This window comes from Coregonus clupeaformis, chromosome 7, assembly GCF_020615455.1.
Source record: "Coregonus clupeaformis isolate EN_2021a chromosome 7, ASM2061545v1, whole genome shotgun sequence".
NCBI classification, from domain to species: domain Eukaryota; kingdom Metazoa; phylum Chordata; class Actinopteri; order Salmoniformes; family Salmonidae; genus Coregonus; species Coregonus clupeaformis.
Genome location: NC_059198.1, coordinates 28217293 through 28238634, shown reverse-complemented (window position 1 = coordinate 28238634; position 21342 = coordinate 28217293). Strand labels below are relative to the sequence as shown.

General features: G+C 44.9%; 1 protein-coding gene across 2 annotated transcripts; it reads left to right on the top strand.

Annotated features, from left to right (window-relative positions):
• Positions 1 to 1795: 1795 nt before the first annotated feature.
• On the top strand, positions 1796 to 19722 carry LOC121550848 (ribonucleoprotein PTB-binding 1). 2 transcript variants are annotated; one of them, XM_041863237.2, is made up of 15 exons: positions 1796 to 2151; positions 3815 to 3881; positions 4088 to 4557; positions 6037 to 6228; positions 6342 to 6462; positions 7092 to 7192; positions 7309 to 7380; positions 7725 to 7803; positions 13175 to 13362; positions 13492 to 13576; positions 13696 to 13835; positions 14309 to 14380; positions 16459 to 16602; positions 17408 to 17467; positions 17580 to 19722. In XM_041863237.2, the coding sequence occupies exons 1-15, from the start codon at positions 1843 to 1845 to the stop codon at positions 17724 to 17726; spliced, it is 2247 nt and encodes a 748-aa protein (XP_041719171.1). In that variant the 5' UTR covers positions 1796 to 1842; the 3' UTR covers positions 17727 to 19722. The 2 variants fall into 2 exon arrangements, with proteins under 2 accessions (XP_041719171.1, XP_041719172.1); XM_041863238.2 differs by lacking the exon at positions 7309 to 7380 and having other exon boundaries at positions 1797 to 2151.
• The last annotated feature ends 1620 nt before the right edge of the window (positions 19723 to 21342 follow it).

The following is a 21342-nucleotide window of genomic DNA, read 5'->3' as shown; positions in this document are numbered from 1 at the left end:
CACCAAGGAACTTGAAGCTCTCAACCTGTTCCACTACAGCCCCGTCGATGAGAATGGGGCGTGCTCAGTCCTATTTTTTTTCCTGTAGTCCACAATCATCTCCTTTGTCTTGGTCACGTTGAGGGAGAGGTTGTTGTCCTGGCACCACACGGCCAGATCTCTGACCTCCTCCCCTATAGGCTGTCTCATCGTTGTCGGTGATCAGGCCTACCACTGTTGTGTCGTCGGCAAACTTAATGATGGTGTTGGAGTCGTGCCTGGCCATGCAGTCATGGGTGAACAGAGAGTACAGGAGGGGACTGAGCACGCACCCCTGAGGGGCCCCCGTGTTGAGGATCAGTGTGGCAGATGTGTTGTTACCTACCCTTACCACCTGGGGGCGGCCCGTCAGGAAGTCCAGGATCCAGTTGCAGAGGGAGGTGTTTAGTCCCAGGATCCTTAGCTTAGTGATGAGCTTAGAGGGCACTATGGTGTTGAATGCTGAGCTGTAGTCAATGAATAGCATTCTCACGTAGGTGTTCCTCTTGTCCAGGTGGGAAAGGGCAGTGTGGAGTGCGATAGAGATTGCATCATCTGTGGATCTGTTGGGGCGGTATGCAAATTGGAGTGGGTCTAGGGTTTCTGGGATAATGCTGTTGATGTGAGCCATGACCAGCCTTTCAAAGCACTTCATGGCTACAGACGTCAGTGCTACGGGTCGGTAGTCATTTAGGCAGGTTATCTTAGAGTCCTTGGGCACGGGGACTATGGTGGTCTGCTTGAAACATGTTGGTATTACAGACTCAGTCAGGGACATGTTGAAAATGTCAGTGAAGACACTTGCCAGTTGGTCAGCACATGCTTGGAGTACACGTCCTGGTAATCCGTCCGGCCCTGCGGCCCTGTGAATGTTGACCTGCTTAAAAGTCTTACTCACATCGGCTACGGAGAGCGTGATCACATAGTCATCCGGAACAGCTGGTGCTCTCATGCATGCAAAGGGAGGTCCTCTTCTGTTTTTCAACTTCAACAAACTGCCTACTCAGATGTGGTATGATAAACATGCAAAGGTCCAGTGTGCCTTGAGGCGAAAGCTAATTAGATTTTAGGCCTATATATTTTCCCAAATAGTTGTGTCGTATCGGATGAATGGTGGCAATTATTGCTGATGAACAAAAGGAGTCTGCTCATACTGAACGTTGATCATAAGGTTTATTCAAACCACAAGATTACAGCATAGGTACAGACCCGCGGTGTCCGGAGAACGGCTCCCCGATTGCTATGGCCGTTCTAACTCTCCGCCGTTCTTCCCCCCTTTATATAGCCTTCCAAGAGTTGAATGGCTCCCTCTACTGTTCAATCCCCGTATCTTACAACCCACTTCCTGTCTGTCATATGTGGCGTCACGCTAAAACCTTCCTTCTTGATACCAAAAATCAACCTTCTTTCAGTTCCATTTAAACAACATTTAACACCATCATATTGTCAATACACTACAGTTGTTTTTCCAAAATAAAATATATTTTCCTCTGTCAATCAGGGACATACACAGCTGAATGTAATGAAAATACCTCAACTTCAATTGAATCAGAAATTATATAGTGATTTTCTCCATATTTTCATACCGGTAATAAAAGTATATGTACTGGATCATGTGGGTTTGTTGAAGTTGCAGTGGGCGTCACTAGTTTTGATTTATGACAGGCAAGCTACAGTACAACCACCCGTTCATGACGTAGACGTGGTATAAAAAAAATGCATCCTCTCGTCCAATTAGAAACCGAGTTGCGCCCATGTGTGTATTGTTTAAACTGCTCAAATCTGACGGTGTTGTCAGTTTCAGAAAACTTCCAAGCAAAAGTAATGGCGGCCGTTAGCGCAGCTGCCAGAGAAGAAAACCCAAATGCAGGGCCCATATTCGCTAGCCGTCCACTTCACGAAAACTATGACCCCGCTGTCGAACACGAGAATTGGGTATCCAGAGACCCCGAACTCGAGCCCAGTGATGGGGATACATCAACACTGGACAACGAGTGTCAGCGAAGGGTCGATGAAGAGTTGACGACGCTTAGCCCTGAAGAGATTGAGAGTCGCTTGGACAGAACTCGTCGAGAGTTTTACAATCGCCGTAAAATCATAATTAAAAACCTGCCATCCGATGTTAGCAATCAGGTAAGTTTGCTAAACTTTTTTAGTTTTCACTAACGTTAGGAAGCTAACGCTGGTCAACTCGGCTAGGGGTGAACGTTCGCTAGTTGGTATAGTAGTAATTTCATCACATGCCAAATCCAGGTTACCCTAATAAATATTTTTTTAAAAATTAACTTGCCATGAAATTGAAATCTAGCTATATTACCAGTAATTTAACTGAGTTCGCTGGCTTTTGGTGATGTCTATATCTAGTTAACTAGCTTATCTTAACGTTAGTTTGTTAGCTACTAGGAAACTATGCTAACTTGCATGTTCATGATTTGCTACCTAATTGTCGTTCCTAATTATGTCGCGAATATATTTAGGGTTTTATGAGGTCTCAAAGTATCTGGTACGTGGTAGGTGATGTTTGGTTGTTAATCACGCCCTGGCTGCAATTGCCCACTCATCATCATCACTACGCGTGGTTGATGGACAGGCAATGCTAGTCGCTAACGTTAGCAACACTTTTTGTTTTGTTTTGACCAGGAATTGTCAGACTATGGATTGACAAACATTGTATGTGGATTGTTCAAAAGTCTGTTGTCGTTAACAGATTTTCAGTTAATTTCCCTAATTGAAACATAAGCTTCATGGCCCTGTAACATTTGCACACAAAAAAAGTTGTTGGAACATGCTTGACTCGTGGGGAACTGTGGCCTGTGCGCGTGTCATTGTTTGCGTGGGTGCATATTGGGAGTTCGAGATTGGAACGTGAGTTGCAGTGACAAAAGGTTGAAGATGTAGAGACAACGTAGCCGCTTTCAGAAAATGCTAGACAGCATTGCGATTAGTTTGTGGAACTGGCAAAGCATTGTGGAACATTTCGCTTTGTTTTTGTTTCATATTAGCAAAGACACCTGTTTGTAAGCAAGACAATCATCCGAAGTTGTTTTGCTCAATAATGATGAGAATGTAGGTACCACAGATGGTGTATAATCAAATCTTGTTGTTGTGGAAAGCGCTTAACAATGTCACACTATCCCCAATTGGAAATTTAAAAAAACGAATCGCAACATGCCTCGACCCCAAATTAATGGAAAAGATGGTCAGTGAATAAAAGTCGACATGTAGATGGAGCAACACAACAGATGGCTTTATCTTAGGGATGTTCACACATCACGTTAGTTTGTCATGTTTTCAAGTGATTGGTGTCTAACACTTCGTTTTAGGCATAATTTATGCCTACAATTCTACAACACACCATTGTATGGTTAAAAGTAGACCTTTAATAATCTGGGCATATCATGTGTATTTTTTAAAAGTGGTCTGTGGTAGTTGAAGAATAACCCATTAATTTCTTATAAAGGTAATGGTATTAATTTAGCAGTGGAGGGTGCCACTGCTAAATCGTTGCTGCCATGCCAACAAATATGATGAAATCACAAAAATAAAAACTAGACAGAGAATCTAAAATAACAAATGTCATGGCATGGGGCCCCCATTGATTTTGTTATGTTTGAGTCACTCATATGGCATAAGAACACTACATAAGCCCTGGCAAAATGTGTTGAATTGCAGGAAATTCGCTTCAAAACAGCAAAATTGTCTCTGTGGCCATTTAAAAATGATGGCTGGAGAATGCTGCTGAAATAAATCCTAGGGGAAACACTGATTGTAGCTAACCACACTTTCTCCCTTTCAGGAGGTACATGAGCTGTTGAGCAACTATGACTTGAAGTACTGCTTTGTGGACAAATACAAGGGAACAGGTAGGTTAAAAAAACAGACTAAAATGTAAATCACAGTAAGACTAATTGGTGTCAGCACTGCAGCAGGCTCTCTCACAGACCTAGGCAAACAGATTCCTCTACTCTCTTCCTACTTTGAGCTTGTCTCGCTCTCCCTCTGTGTGAATGTAACCTTCCACATAGTCCATTACAAGGTCTTAGCTCATGTTCTCTCCTTCTCCCCCCAGCCTTCGTCACACTGCTGAACGGGGAGCAGGCACAATGTGCCATCAAAGAGTTCCACCAGCACGTTCTGCGGGAGCGGGAGATCTCTGTGCAGCTGCAGCCCACCGACGCTCTGCTGTGCATCGCCAACCTGCCCCACGCCTTCACCCAGCAGCAGTTTGAGGAGCTGGTGAGACCCTTTGGCAACCTGGAGCGCTGCTTCCTGGTCCACAGCGCCTCCACTGGCCACTCAAAGGGCTATGGCTTCGTCGAGTACATGAAGAAGGACTCTGCAGCCAGGGCCAAGTCTGAGCTGCTGGGGAAGCAGCTGGGCTCCAGGATGCTGTACGTCCACTGGACTGAGGTGGGCTCCCTCACCTACCCCCTGCTGCACTCCAGGTGTCTCTGTGTAGACCGTCTGCCCCCCAGCCTGCTGACCGCCCAGGACCTCCGCAATGCCCTGGCCGACACGCACACACCCATCTTCTGCCAGGTCGGTCACATGCGGGCACACATGAACTCTAACGCCCTCTCTCACAAAAACACAATTTTGCTGTTTTAAAGCTAATTTCCTGCAATTCTACACATTTCGCCATTGGGCAGAGAGAACATTGGCAGTTTCAGAGCTACATTCTTGCAATTATACACTTTGCTATTGCTAATGCCTTGTTCTTATGCTATCTGGGTGACTCAAACATTATAACAAAATCAATGGGGGGCCAATGCCATGACATCTTTGGAATTTTAGATTGTCCCTGACTGTCATTTTTTACATAGGTGATTTGTTAGTTCTCAAATAACTTATTTTAAAATATATTGCGCCATTATCTTGTCTACGTACTTTATCTGGTTTTTTTCATTTTTAAGTTTACACTGAAAATGTTTTACCATCCTGAATTATTGTTATTATTCTTATAGAAAAACGTTTTTTAATGAATTTTATTTTTTGCAGTGGCGGGCCAAGGTTTAATGGCAGTGCACCGCTGCTATGTGCATGTAGTAGAAACACTGCAACTGCTTTTGGTTTACACTGAGCAAGTGTGTTTGACACATCTGTTGAATGTAGTGTTTGAGGTAGCTGTGCTACAAGGTTCAGTTGGTTGTGTTATCATGAAACATGGGGCATCTGTAGTGATGAAAGGGTCTTGGGCAGTTCACATAAAGGAGGTGGATATAGATTGAGTATTTTTCTATGAAGCTGGCTTTCAGCCCTCACCTTTGACCTGCTTTTCCTGTGGCCACTCTGTTTCTATAGCAATGAGCATTGCTGGTTTCTATGGTGACGACCACCTGACTCTCCCAGGTGGTGTCAGTCAGCAGGCCTCTGGCCCTACAGGCCTTTCTGGAATGAGACAGAGCAGTGTCCTTTTGGCACCACACATACACACAAGCACACAGTCATTCATATACCTATAGGGCACAGTAGTTCGCGGTCTGGCAAAAAGCTGTTGCGTAATAGCGTGAGTGAGGCAATTTTTAACTATTGGCCAGGTTGGAGATCTGTTAACTCTGGAATATGAAGCTCATTATTTTTTCATAGCTCACTTGGTCTTGATAAACAAGGGATACATTGTTCATTGCCTTCTTGTAGTTAGACAAACTGGAGAGAATTGATTGGTCATTGCTTTTAAACATTGAGACTCCGGAAGTAGTTGTTCCAAACTGGAGAGAGAATATTCCAGAATGCCTCTGGGCATGATTCAGTTTAATCCCACCTACTATCTCTACCATCTTATCAAATACTCCTTTCTACTAATTGCTGTAAGAAATGTTTTGTATCATAGTGTGTGTGGATGGTTTTTTTAACATTGTCAAGATGTTTATTACGGCATTCTTCTATATGTGTAAACATATTTAAATGTATAATTAAGTGAATGTAGTTGATTTGGCAGAACCAAGGCTTATAGTCATTCGTTTTGTTTTTGACTGAGTGCATAAGAAAGCATATTTAACTTCATTTTCCTTTATTCAGTTGGCTCAGGGCCAGGATGGTAGTTTCCGGCGGTTTGCGATGTTGGAGTTCTCCTCGGCAGAGATGGCTGAGCAGGTGCAGCGAGAGGTTGACGGCAGGGCGCTAGGTGGGACCCACATCCGGGTCTCCTTCTGTGCCCCTGGACCCCCGGGAAGGAGCATGCTGGCTGCCCTCATCGCTGCCCAGACCATGGTAAAGACTTCTTGGTTACCTTACCAGACCATATGTTAGAACTATTACTCCCTTATGTTACTTTGGCAAAACATCTGTCCCTGATTGGCTCTCCTCCCCTTCCCCCTCCACAGGCCCTGAACCGAGGGAAAGGTCTCCTCCCTGAGCCCACAGCCATGCAGATCCTCACAGGCCTAAGTAACCCTGCCACCCTCAAGATGCTGCTCAACCCCCTCACCCAGGGCAGGAAACAAGGTGAGTAAGATCACGGCATTTCCTAAAGGAAGAAAATGTATGGTACGAGTCTCTTACCCTGGTTTTAATGCTTTAAAGCAGGGGTGTCACTCATTCATGGCGGGCCTAGTGTCTGCTGGTTTTTGGTTTTTCCTTTCAATTAAGACTTAGGCAACCAGGTGAGGGGAGTTCCTTACTAATTAGTGACTTTAATTCATCAATCAAGTACAAAGGAGGAGTGAAAACATGCAGACACTCTGTGGAATAAGTTTGACACATGCTTTAAAGCTACTATATTTAACTTTTTTGGAGACCTGACCAAATTCACATAGAAATGTGAGTTATACAATTGTCATTCTCATTGAAAGCAAGTTTTAAGAAGTGGGATATCTTTTCTATGTGCACCATTTCTATGCTTCCCATTATTTTTTTGTCTTTTACTTTCGGTTTTGTACACTAGCTTCAAATAGCTGAAAATGCAATATTTTTTGTTATTGAAAATATATTTCACAGTGGTTTAGATGCCACTAATTCTCTACACTGCTTATTTTGTCACAAACTGAAGTTAGGCGAACTATTTGAATTTTAGCAACAAGGTTGCATATTGCATCTTTAATGCATGGTCCTAAGGTCAAATGGTCTCTCTTCAGGTCTCCTTGGTGCTGCTCCCACCATGCCGCTGCTGGCTAACCCTGCCCTCTCCGCTGCTCTGCTCCAGCTCCTCCTCCAGAACCAGGCCCAAGTCCAACAGGTACAGTAGTAACCACAGCTCTCTCTCCTCCAGCTTCCCTCCCCTCTTATGTTGGTTCATTAGTCTCTCCCATCCACACTTCTGCTACTTTATTCTCTCTCCTCCTCTACTATCAGCAAGCCTTTTTGGGGAATCATCTTCTCTGGGCTCAGGTGCTGCACAATAAAGAGAATGGACTACTTCCCTGTGTGAGTGATCACTGCGTGTGTGTGGTAGATATAGGTTTGTTGTGAAGTGACTGCTCCCTAAACCAGAGCTGGTATGTGCTCTCCTTTGGGGAAGTGTTTTTCTTTCTGTTGCCTTCTTTTTGAGTGGTGCTTTTCTAGTAATAGTGATGTGCTGCTGGTTTGGTTTTGAAATGTCTTAGTGTGAATTCTGGTGACTGACATAATTTGGGAATGTGACTTGGGTACATATTTGGTTCAGTAAATATCTTGTATGTAGAATGTCTATTTTTGTATTTTGTGGGTCGCTGAGGCATTGTGTGTAACCCACCCAGCTGTGTCTAACCTCATGTCCTCTCCTCCAACAGGCAGGACTGATGGGGGACAACCTTCTGGCTGCTCTGCCTCTCCAGCAGGGTGTCCATCTGCTGGGAGACCTGCCTCAAGGTTTGGCCTTCCATTCATCTCAATTCAGAATGCTGTATTGGCATGACTACAGTCTATTTGTATTACCAATACAACTCACTAGTAGCCATTTCTCTAGTTTGGCTTATTTATCAGATACAGTTGAAGTCGGAAGTTTACATACACCTTAGCCAAATACATTTAAACTCAGTTTTTCACAATTCCTGACATTTAATCCTAGTCAAAATTCCCTGTCTTAGGTCAGTTAGGATCACCACTTGATTTTAAGAATGTGAAATGTCAGAATAATAGTAGAGAATTATTTATTTCAGCTTTTTATTTCTTTCATCACATTCCCAGTGGGTCAGAAGTTTGCATACACTCATTAGTATTTGGTAGCATTGCCTTTAAATTGTTTAGCTTGGGTCAAACGTTTTGGGTAGCCTTCCACAAGCTTCCCACAATAAGATGGGTAAATTTTGGCCCATTCCTCCTGACAGAGCTGGTGTAACTGAGTCAGGTTTGTAGGCCTCCTTGCTCGCTCACGCTTTTTCAGATCTGCCCACAAATGTTCTATAGGATTGAGGTCAGGGCTTTGTGATGGCCACTCCAATACCTTGACTTAGTTGTCCTTAAGCCATTTTGCCACAACTTTGGAAGTATGCTTGGGGTCATTGTCCATTTGGAAGACCCATTTGCGACCAAGCTTTAACTTCCTGACTGATGTCTTGAGATGTTGCTTCAATATATCCACATAATTTTCCTTCCTCATGATGCCATCTATTTTGTGAAGTGCACCAGTCCCTCATGCAGCAAAGCACCCCCATTTCATGATGCTACCACCCCTGTGCTTCACGGTTGGGATGGTGTTCTTTGGCTTGCAAGTGACACCCTTTTTCCTCCAAACATAATGATGGTAATTATGGCAAAACAGTTCTATTTTCGTTTCATCAGACCAGATTAAATTTTTCCAAAAAGTACGATCTTTGTCCCCATGTGCAGTTGCAAACTGTAGTCTGGCTTTTTTATGGCTGTTTTGGAGCAGTGGCTTCTTCTTTGCTGAGCGGCCTTTCAGGTTATGTCGATATTGGACTCATTTTACTGTGGATATAGATACTTTTGTACCTGTTTCCTCCAGCATCTTCACAAGGTCCTTTGCTGTTGTTCTGTGATTGATTTGCACTTTTTGCACCAAAGTACGTTAATCTCTAGGAGACAGAACGCGTCTCCTTCCTGAGCGGTATGACGGCTGCGTGGTCCCATGGTGTTTATACTTGCGTACTATTGTTTGTACTGTTGGAGGTCTACAAATTTTTTTCTGAGGTCTTGGCTGATTTTCTTTTGATTTTCCCATGATGTCAAGCAAAGAGACACTGAGTTTGAAGGTAGGCCTTTAAATACATGCACAGGTACACCTCCAATTGACTCGAATGATGTCAATTAGCCTATCAGAAGCTTCTAAAGCCATGACATAATTTTCTGGAATTTTCCAAGCTGTTTAAAGGCACAGTCAACTTAGTGTATGTAAACTTCTGACCCACTGGAATTGTGATACATTGAATTATATGTGAAATAATCTGTCTGTAAACAATAGTTGGAAAAATTACTTGTGTCATGCACAAAGACTTGCCAAAACAATAGTTTGTGAACAAGAAATGTGTGTAGTTTTAATTTTACATTTACATCACAAATTGGTGCATTCAATTTATGATAGCCAGTGGGACAACTACTTTTTTATTTATTTTTTATTGGGTGGGGGAAGGAGGGGTAGAAGGATTACTTTTATACTATTCCAGGTATTCCTTAAAGAGGTAGGGTTTCAAGTGTCTCCGGAAGGTGGTCAGTGATTCCGCTGTTGTGGGGGAGCTTGTTCCACCATTGGGGTGCCAGAGCAGCGAATAGCTTTGACTGGGCTGAGCGGGAACTGTGCTTCCGTAGAGGTAGGGGGGCTAGCAGGCCAAAGGTGGATGAACGTAGTGCCCTCGTTTGGGTGTAGGGTCTGATCAGAGCCTGAAGGTAAGGAGGTGCCGTTCCCCTCACAGCTCCGTAGGCAAGGACCATGGTCTTATAGTAGATACAAGCCTCAACTGGAAGCCAGTGGAGTTTGCGGAGGAGCGGGGTGACATGAGAGAACTTGGGAAGGTTGAACACCAGACGGGCTGCAGCGTTCTGGATATGTTGTAGGGGTTTGATGGCACAGGCAGGGAGCCCAGCCAACAGCGAGTTGCAGTAATCCAGACAGATGACAAGTGCCTGGATTAGGACCTGTGCCGCTTTCTGAGTGAGGTAGGGTCGTACTCTGCGAATGTGGTAGAGTTTGAACCTGCAGGATCGGGTCACCGCTTTGATGTTAGCGGAGAACGACAGGGTGTTGTCCAGGGTCACGCCAAGGTTCTTTGCACTCTGGAAGGAGGACACAATGGAGTTGTCAACCGTGATGGTGAGATCATGGAGCGGGCAGTCCTTCCCAGGGAGGAAGAGCAGCTCCGTCTTGCTGAGGTTCAGCTTGAGGTGGTGATCTGACATCCACACTGATATGTCTGCCAGACATGCAGAGATGCGATTCGCCACCTGGTTATCAGAAGGGGGAAAGGAGAAAATTAATTGTGTGTCTGCGTAGCAATGATAGGAGAGACCATGTGAGGATATGACAGAGCCAAGTGACTTGGTGTATAGAGAGAATAGGAGAGGGCCTAGAACTGAGCCCTGGGGGACACTAGTGGTGAGAGCACGTGGTGCGGAGACAGGGAGGAGGAGGAGGATTCAGCAGGGAGGTGGCGGCAAAGAGCTTCCTAGGGTTAGAGGCAGAGGCTTGGAATTTAGTGGTAGAAAGTGGCTTTAGCAGCGGAAACAGAGGAAAATAATGTAGAGAGGAGGGAGTGAAAAGATGACAGGTCCGCAGGGAGTCTAGTTTTCCTCAATTTCCGCTCGGCTGCCCGGAGCCCTCTTCTGTGAGCTCGCAATGAGTCGTCAAGCCACGGAGCAGGAGGGGAGGACCGAGCCAGCCGGGAGGATAGGGGACATGGAGAGAAAAGATGCAGAAAGGGAGGAGAGGAGGGAGAATGATTTAGCAGAGGGAAGAGATGATAGGATGGAAGAGGAGAGAGTAGCGGGAGAGAGAGAGCGAAGGTTGCGACGGCACATTACCATCGGCGTAGAGGCAGAGTGAGTAGTGTTGGAGGAGAGCGAGAGAGAAAAGGATACAAAGTAGTGGTCGGAGACTTGGAGGGGAGTTGCAGTGAGATTAGTAGAAGAACAGCATCTAGTAAATATGAGGTCAACCGTATTGCCTGCCTTGTGAGTAGGGGGGGAGGGTGAGGTCAAAAGAGGAAAGGAGGCAGAGAAATTAGTCAGAACTGTGAGGGGTGAGCCATCCTCAGGAAAGGAACTTGTCAAGCTCATTGATGAACTCTCCAAGGGAACCTGGAGGGCGATTTTAAATGACAAGGATGTTAAGCTTGAATGGGCTAGTGACTGTGACAGCATGGAATTCAAATGAGGAGATAGACAGATGGGTCAGGGGAAAAAGAGAGAATGTCCACTTGGGAAAGATGAGGATTCCTGCGCCACCACTGCGCTGACCAGATGCTCTCGGGGTATACGAGAACACATGATCAGACGAGGAAAGAGCAGTAGGAGTAGCATTGTTTTCTGTGGTAATCCATGTTTCCGTCAGCGCCAAGAAGTCGAGGGACTGGAGGGTAGCATAGGCTGAGATGAACTCTGCCTTGTTGGCCGCAGAACGGCAGTTCCAGAGGCTGCCGGAGACCTGGAACTCCATGTGGGTCATGCGCGCAGGGACCACCAGATTTGTGGCAGCAGCCACGCGGTGTGAAGCGTTTGTATGGCCTGTGCAGAGAGGAGAGAACAGGGATAGACGGACACATAGTTGACCGGCTACAGAGAAGGCTACAATAATGCAAAGGAGATAGGAATGAAATGAACTAAACATCTGGGAAAGCGAGAGAGCGGGGCCTCCCTCACTTACGTTTCACTGAAACACTCAAATATAACTCTCCCAACTTCCACTTTAGAAATTATAATTGTTGTGAACTACAGCGGTTCAATGTTTTCTAGGAATAGACTCTAACTTAGTTTATTCAGCTAACTAACTTGGTACAGTATTCTTCCGTGAAAACCGCCCAGGGCACCGTATCCTATGACGCAATAGCTAACTAGCGTGCTAGCTTCCAATAACACAGTTTAGCACCAATACTCGGTTACAACAAACTACCAATAGTGTGTTAACATGCTAAACAGATAATTTGTGTCCGTGTCTAACGTTGTGCAAAGTTTTGACAGTTTGAGAGAGTACGTCGTCAACTTAATCAGCCAGTTAGTTAGCTAGCTAGAATAGTTAGCATATTAGCTAGCCATTGCTCTCTGTCAACAAACCAACCCCTCCTCCCACGGTATGAAACACACAGAGCCAAGCTAACGTTAACTAGTCACCCATGTCTTGAATTCCTTTTGAACGACTCTGGTTACCAGTATGTAAAAATAAATGTAGGTTATAACTTACCCTTAGTAGCTACTGTTAGCTAGTTACGTGTAAAGCTAGCTACTGAATCGATTTAGCCAGTTCGCATCTGTCCCAACGGAGAGAAAGCGTCTCCAAACATTACAGCTAGGTCGTTCCAGCTATTGTTTAGTTAGCTATCCAGGTAGCAACAAGCTATCTACGTTTCGAGTACAGTAGCTACTAACTACCTAACGTTAACGCTTCAGATAATGAGGTTAGAAAAACAGCTGAATGGTAGGTAGCTAGCTGGCATAATTACAGGTACTCTTAAGCGTGAAAGTAACATTGGAAACCACTATCCACAGTTGCTAATATTTACCAATAGCTACCCGCTAGCTAGCTAGCTTTATTGGTCCAGGTAGTGGGTTAGCTAGCCTCGTGCTTCACCGAATACAATAACTACCTACAATACCTACCTACAATCTAAATACATGGTTTAAGCTTTACTCGACACCATATAAAGAAGCTAAGCTTAAATTTACATTTACATCATTTAGCAGACGCTCTTATCCAGAGCGACTTAGAAATTGGTGCATTCAAACCTCCCGCTTAGAGAAACACAACCTCACCCCATCGTGTCCATCAATGACTCCAACCTAAGTGTGTGTAAACTTCCGACTTCAACTGTACATACAGCAATGCTCTATTTTGATGCTGAGCATGTGAATGCTATTCTAGTCCTGCTGGTCTGTTAGTGATGTTTACATTACAGCTTCTTTACACATGTAGTGAATTTGGGCAGTACGTATTACATTTAGGTTATTTACTGTGTTTGTCACTAGTGTTGTATTGATATTGCCTTGATTGATTTTCAGTGAAATCTCAGGGCCCTCTACAGTGTCTTGATGAGGTGTTTCTTATATTAATAAGGTGTTTGTTTCCTGTCCCCAGGCGGTGTGGTTCCATCCCTGGGCCTCCAGTCAGACACTATGGGCCCCATTAACCCCCACTCTATGGGTCGCCCCCTGGGCAGAGAGTCTCCCACCAGCTTCTCCCAGAACCCCTCCCCCACCCTCCAGGGCATGTCCATGTCCCACCTTGGTGGAGTGATGGGGGCAGAGGGGCTTACAGCACCTGGGGTATGACGATGCTTTAAAATGCTTCGTATACTTTTCTAATGTTGTCCCTAACAGCAGGGATGCTCAAGTCATCGACTAGCGCCTCTTTACATGACATTTAATCAGGGTACTTGATGTTATCTCCCATAGGTGTCCATACTAGGACACCCTCCCAAAGATGTGAATCTTCCCCAGAACCCTTTCTTCAATGTCCACAGCCTGTTCCCATCCTCAGGTGAGCCGCCCCTCCTACTGTCTGCAGCCTGTGGAGTCTGGCTCTGCTTTCTGATTCCTTCCCAGTACTGACCCATAGGGTTTGTTTGACCTTTTCAATTCCTGCCGTCCTTCACTCAGGCGCCAACTGCAGACCCCACCCTTACAGGAAGAGGCCAGCGCTAGGCAACTCATCCAACCAGCGCACACAGAGCATCCACTCTAACTACAGCCTGCGCTACCAGGAGTCCTACACCCCAGACTACCCCCCAATACACCAGGTAGGTCCCCCTTATCCTCTAACCTTTACTGTCCAGCCCTACTGCTTGGCCAGGTTAATCTGGATGGTGTTGTGATAGAATGCCTGGTCATTGATGTTTCATTGATATCAGAGGACACTGCTGCCTTGGTTAAGGTCATTGTGGCCGCAGGTGGGTTTTCTAACTCCGTGGTTGCCCAGTGGTCAGTACATGGACTTTTCTAGTGTGTCATGCAGGTGTGATGGAACACAGTGGGCCTGCTTATCACACCACTTCCTCCCTGTCTGGCTACACTGTCCTCACAATGGCTTGAACCTATGGTCCTCTGCCTCGCAAACACGTGACTGCCCGCTTAACAACGTACTAGCCAGATGCGGCACCAAAAAGCTTGAATTTGTGCAGACTTTTTGAAGCTGTGGAGTAAACGTATGGTACGATCTTAACTTAGTTACATGAGCAGCAGGTTTAATGGCGTTTGGCTCCTCTCTCCCCAGGATCCTCTGGCCCATCTATATGAACAGCAGGAGGCTCTGGACACTGGATCTCTGGCAGGGTTCGGACAGCAGGTAAGAGACACTATACCATCTCCTCTTCACATCCAGCCTTCAAACTGTGGCATCTCTTGCCTTTTCAATCTCCACTCCCCTTTTGTAGTCTTTTTTTTATATACATACAGTTGATGTCGGAAGTTTACGTACACCTTTGCCAAATACATTTAAACTCAGTTTTTCACAATTCCTGACATTTAATCCTAGTACAAATTCCCTGTCTTAAGTCAGTTAGGATCACCACTTTATTTTAAGAATGTGAAATGTCAGAATAATAGTAAAGAGAATGATTTATTTCAGCTTTTATTTCTTTCATCACATTCCCAGTGGGTCAGAAGTTTGCATACACTCCATTAGTATTTGGTAGCATTGCCTTTAAATTGTTTCACTTGGGTCAAACGTTTCGGGTAGCCTTCCACAAGCTTCCCACAATAAGATGGGTGAATTTTGGCCCATTCCTCCTGACAGAGCTGGTGTAACTGAGTCAGGTTTGTAGGCCTCCTTGCTCGCACATGCTTTTTCAGATCTGCCCACAAATGTTCTATAGGATTGAGGTCAAGGCTTTGTGATGGCCATTCCAATACCTTGACTTTGTTGTCCTTAAGCCATTTTGCCACAACTTTGGAAGTTTGCTTGGGGTCATTGTCCATTTGGAAGACCCATTTACGACCAAGCTTTAACTTCCTGACTGATGTCTTGAGATGTTGCTTCAATATATCCACATAATTTTCCTTCCTCATGATGCCATCTATTTTGTGAAGTGCACCAGTCCCTCCTGCAGCAAAGCACCCCCACAGCATGATGCTGCCACCTCCGTGCTTCACGGTTGGGATGGTGTTCTTCGGCTTGCAAGCTCCCCCCTCTTTCCTCCAAACATAACGATGGTCATTATGGCCAAAGAGTTCTATTTTTGTTTCATCAGACCAGAGGATATTTCTCCAAAAAGTACGATATTTGTCCCCATTAAAAGTTGCAAACCGTAGTCTGGCTTTTTTATGGCTGTTTTGGAGCAGTGGCTTCTTCCTTGCTGAGTGGCCTTTCAGGTTATGTCGATAAAGGACTTGTTTTACTGTGGATATAGATACTTTTCCTCCAGCATCTTCACAAGGTCCTTTGCTGTTCTGGGATTGATTTGCACTTTCCGCACCAAAGTACATTCATCTCCAGGAGACAGAACGTATCTCCTTCCTGAGCGGTATGACTGCTACGTGGTCCCATGGTGTTTATACTTGTGTACTATTGTTTGTACAGATGAATGTGGTTCCTTCAGGCATTTGCAAATTGCTCCAAAGGATGAACCAGACTTGTGGAGGTCTACCATTTTTTTCCTGAGGTCTTGGCTGATTTCTTTTGATTTTCCCATGATGTCAAGCAAAGAGGCACTGCGTTTGAAGGTAGGCCTTCCACTGTGGCGCAGTGGTCTAAGGCACTGCATCGCAGTGCTAACTGTGCCACTAGAGATCCTGGTTCGAATCCAGGCTCTGTCGCCGCCGGCCGCGACCGGGAGACTCATCGGGCGGCGCACAATTGGTCCAGCGTCGTCCAGGGTAGGGGAGGGAATGGCCGGCAGGGATGTAGCTCAGTTGATAGAGCATGGCGTTTGCAACGCCAGGGTTGTGGGTTCGATTCCCACGGGGGGCCAGTATAAAAAAAAAAAAATGTATTCACTAACTGTAAGTCGCTCTGGATAAGAGCGTCTGCTAAATGACTAAAATGTAAAATGTAGGTACACCTCCAATTGACTCAAATGATGTCAATTAGCCTATCAGAAGCTTCTAAAGCCATGACATCATTTTCTGGAATTTTCCAAGCTGTTTAAAGGCACAGTCAACTTAGTGTATGTAAACTTCTGACCCACTGGAATTGTGATACATTGAATTATAAGTGAAATAATCTGTCTGTAAACAATAGTTGGAAAAATTACTTGTCATGCACAAAGTAGATGTCCTAACCGACTTGCCAAAACTATAGTTTGTTAACAAGACATTTGTGGAGTGTTTGAAAAATGAGTTTTACTAACGCCAACCTAAGTGTATGTAAACTTCCAACTTCAACTGTACATGCAGCATAGAATAACATAATGAACGTCTCTGTAGCTGTTTGGCCACCCCGGCTATAGTGAGCAGGCCTCCTCCCACTACAGTTACCCCCCCAGCCCGCCCTCGTCTTCCTACTACAGCTTGGTGGCACCTGGCCCCGGCAGCCTCCCCGGCAGCTTCCCCTCCAGCCATCTCAACAAGGTAGGCCCACACTGACTCCCGCCCCCACTGCTGCTAAGACATGCACTCTCTGCTGCTTCCCAATGTAATAAACATATTGAATTGCCTGTGTGCTGTAGCTGCCAGCAGAAGGTACCACCGCAGTTCTGCATTAGCCGACGCTACAGTACATTGTCACCTTGGGTGTTTATTTCTGATGTATTGATTGGCAGAGCTGAGCAGGAAGGATATGAGGGTTGCTTAATGTGTCTGATCAAAGAAGAAAGGCTGACCTCTGTTATTTATACTTAGTGGAGATGACTTCTCAGCATGTAGAAGATGGATGTATTGACATCTGTTGGCTAGCCTAGCACCCATCATGTTGGGGACAATGTATTATGAAACACAGTTGGGCTGAAAATGTTAAGCGAAATTATTGGCTTCTAAATCTGCGTGTCCTTGGTCCACTCGAACGGAAGCGGACAACACATTTTCCGATATGCTTATAGCTGCGCATTTTAGCATAACCACAGTAGCCATGCTGGCAGAACAATGACAAATAAAATGGTGGCGACGTGTCCTGCAGAGATTTCATAGTTGAACCCTGTGAAGGCATATGCGTATGGGAGCGAATGTTCGATATTGCATCATTTTGTTTGAGCGGCCTGCACTAAAGTTTAAGGTATAAATCAGGCTTTACTATGCCCGTTTGTTGTTCTTTAGTTTTGCACTCACAAAGACCCAAGCCTCCTGTCTTTACTGGAAATAAAATGTACATATTGTGCCTTTTTAGATGAGACTAATGCTTTGTGGTTCTGTTTTTGGTTGATCACTGAACACTGTTCAGGCTGTGGGCATGCCTCCTGTGAGCCACTCTAACACATACCCATCTGGTCTGGGGATGAAGGTTAGTGCATCTCTTAGTCATTGTCTGTTTGTCTGCCATTTCCTGTTCTGTCCCCATTTTTGACAATGGCATTGCATTGACAGTGATTGTATGATGTTTCTGCCCCCTCCAGTCTCCCATTGGTGGTCACAAGCGTCTGTTCAACCGTCTGATCCCGTCGCCAGAGCCCAGCCCAGAAGGGGGCTACGTGGGCCAACACTCCCAGGGCCTGGGGGGCCACTATGCTGACTCCTACCTGAAACGCAAGCGTATCTTCTAATGTAAACCAATCAAAGCTTCCTGTATGAGTTGCCAATTAACAGCCAGGATGTGGCTCAGGGCTCCATTTTCCCCCGGAACTCCTCCAATCAGCATTTAGGTTTGGGCTTGGCGGTCCTGTGGTCTCTCACTTGTGTTCCTGCCAGCGACCCCAAGAGAGCGCTGGGGGGGCAGCCTGTCGCTAATCAGGACATAACAATGCGTGCCAGTGTATGGGAGTTTTGATGTGTTTTTTTGGTAAATATATGATTTCAGTGTGTTTGTAAATTAAGTTTTAACCTTTTTGATTTTTATTGTCTTATTTTTCCCCCCATCAGGAAATCCTTTTGTTTAAAAACTGGGAGTTATCTTGTACTATAAGAAAATTGTAAAATCTAATTACAGGTCTTTTTTTTGCTGCGTATTCCCTTCATTGGTTGAACACTTTCATTTTTTAAAAATAATAATATATATTATTTTTTTGCATTTAGGTTTTTTTCTTCCTGTTGTGATTGTGTCAACTGGTTTCTATTTTTAAAAGTTTTTCCTCCCGATATTTTCGTATATAGTTCATTAGTTTGTTTGACAGGATGGTGTTTTTCCCACTCCTTCCTCCCACAGGGGTTATGTACTGGTGTAATACTGACTGTCTGGACAGGATTCAGGCATTCTTTACTTGGATTCATGTAGTACTCTGTGTAGTAGTACTCTGTGTAGCAGTACTGTCTTTGTCTGTCATTTGTCCTTTGGAAAAATTGTCACCTTACTGAAAAACTAGTCTGGAATATGCTGTTTTCAACCCTATACGCTTCCACCCCTCCATCTTGTTTAGGGAGCCCATTCTCTGCACTGAATGTTTAGTGTTGGACTTGGAGGGCACGGGTGGGTCACAATTCTCCAGGTTTGTTGAATTTCTGCTCTGTTCTCACCTGTTTTTGTTTTTTTTCCAATCTGTTCTCTGTGCAGAATTTTGTATATTCTGTGTTTGACGTGAGCTCGTTGTCTGCGGAGTTAGTATTTCCATTTCAACCACCACCGCACCTGATTGCTCTTGTTCATTCGGTGGAGAGGGGATGGTTGCTGTGCCTTTTCCAGACTTTTATTATCTGCATATTATAATAGCTATCAGGGACACCTGTGGCCTCTGTCCACCCAGAGCCTAAACATTTAATTAACTGTACAATCATTTATTAATGATCCATGGCTAGGCTGGCTCCCTTGTGGCTGTCCCTCCCCTGTAGACCAGCAGGGGGGGCTGTTTATCCTCAGGGGGGCTAAACTGAAATGATATCAACCTTGGCAGTTTCACACACTGACTGTTGACAAAATGAAACCGGTTTTAGAATTACCATACAGTTTTCCAGTCCAGGAGAAGCCAGTCTGGATGACAGGCTATGCCTGTGCTCACTGTTAAGTTCTATCTGAAGTGTTACTATGCTGGAGTGTCCAGTGACTCTTAACAACAGGTGTTTCTCGGTCTGCCTCGGACGGTTTGCATGGAAATTAAGTTTGATTGGTCAGTGATGAGCGAGTTCTGAGTCTGAAGAATAATCTGGTTGATATTTTGATTGTGATAACAATTACCTCTTGACTTCTGATGGGAACTGCAATTACACTTGAGCCTTAATAGTCATTTTCCCTGTCATCTCATCCTCCCCTCTGGGCTTTTTGACTACATTTACCCCCGTTTTTGTTTTGTTTTATTTGCTGTGTACATACTTTAAAGCGTGATCATTTCCTCCTGAGTCCTAAACTATTTTCTCAATCATATCTTTGGCCTCTGGTCTGTTGTATTAAGATTGAAACTTGCTGCTCAATATTTTTTGTGTATGTTTTTTAGTGACTATTCCCAAGTGCAGCCACCTGTCTGGTAGATTGCCCCATGTTCTGTATAGACCAAGAGGTGCTGCTGTATATGTATTCAGATTGCTTTCGTTGTTTTTCCTCATACCTGTTGTCTGTCATCTGTACCGCCATGTCTTGTGATGTTTTGGAGCAAGTAAATGTTATTTAATTCATATTTTTGTGGTCTCCATTTATTTACATGGTCAATACGGTTGCAATGTTTTTTTTAGACAGCACTTCTGTTACGTTTTGAAGCTCGTTAACTCAGGAAAACACTGACTTGTGAAGTTTTATTGCCATGGATGCAGCCACCACACCTGAGCCCCCTGCCTCCTCTCATAAGTGAGGAACACAGATCAAACTCCTCAATAAATGATTGTTGCTCCTATGGCTCTCCTATAGCCCCCCATTATTGTGTTCATGATAGATGTATATACAGTGGGGAGAACAAGTATTTGATACACTGCTGATTTTGCAGGTTTTCCTACTTACAAAGCATGTAGTAGAGGTCTGTAATTTTTATCATAGGTACACTTCAACTGTGAGAGACGGAATCTAAAACAATCCAAAAAACCACTGTATGATTTAAGTAATTCATTTGAATTGTATTGCATGACAAGTATTTGATCACCTACCAACCAGTAAGAATTCCGGCTCTCGCAGACCTGTTCGTTTTTCTCTAAGAAACCCTCCTGTTCTCCACTCATTACCTGTATTAACTGCACCTGTTTGAACTCGTTACCTGTATAAAAGACACCTGTCCACACACTCAAACAGACTCCAACCTCTCCACAATGGCCAAGACCAGAGCTGTGTAAGGACATCAGGGATAAAATTGTAGACCTGCACAAGGCTGGGATGGGCTACAGGACAATAGGCAAGCAGCTTGGTGAGAAGGCAACAACTGTTGACGCAATTATTAGAAAATGGAAGAAGTTCAAGATGACGGTCAATCACCCTCGGTCTGGGGCTCCATGCAAGATCTCACCTCGTGGGGCATCAATGATCATGAGGAAGGTGAGGGATCAGCCCAGAACTACATGGCAGGACCTGGTCAATGACCTGAAGAGAGCTGGGACCACAGTCTCAAAGAACCATTAGTATCACACTATGCCGTCATGGATTAAAATCCTGCAGCGCACGCAAGGTCCCCCTGCTCAAGCCAGTGCATGTCCAGGCCCGTCTGAAGTTTGCCAATGACCATCTGGATGATCCAGAGGAGGAATGGGAGAAGGTCATGTGGTCTGATGAGATAAAAATAGAGCTTTTTGGTCTAAACTCCACTTGCTGTGTTTGGAGGAAGAAGAAGGATGAGTACAACCCCAAGAACACCATCCCAACCGTGAAGCATGGAGGTGGAAACGTTCTTTGGGGATGCTTTTCTGCAAAGGGGACAGGACGACTGCACCGTATTGAGGGGAGGATGGATGGGGCCATGTATCGCGAGATCTTGGCCAACAACCTCCTTCCCTCAGTAAGAGCATTGAAGATGGATCGTGGCTGGGTCTTCCAGCATGACAACGACCCGAAACACACAGCCAGGGCAACTAAGGAGTGGCTCCGTAAGAAGCATCTCAAGGTCCTGGAGTGGCCTAGCCAGTCTCCAGACCTGAACCCAATAGAAAATCTATGGAGGGAGCTGAAAGTCCCGAAACCTGAAGGATCTGGAGAAGGTCTGTATGGAGGAGTGGGCCAAAATCCCTGTTGCAGTGTGTGCAAACCTGGTCAAGACCTACAGGAAACGTATGATCTCTGTAATTGCAAACAAAGGTTTCTGTACCAAATATTAAGTT

Excerpts from the sequence above, each read along its gene's own strand:
- LOC121550848 (XM_041863237.2), top strand. The coding sequence starts at position 1,843 with ATGGCGGCCGTTAGCGCAGCTGCCAGAGAAGAAAACCCAAATGCAGGG. Across the intron at positions 7,381-7,724 it reads AGAATGGACTACTTCCCTGT|GCAGGACTGATGGGGGACAA; the intron begins GTGAGTGATCAC and ends CTCCTCCAACAG. Across the intron at positions 16,603-17,407 it reads CCTCCAGCCATCTCAACAAG|GCTGTGGGCATGCCTCCTGT; the intron begins GTAGGCCCACAC and ends AACACTGTTCAG.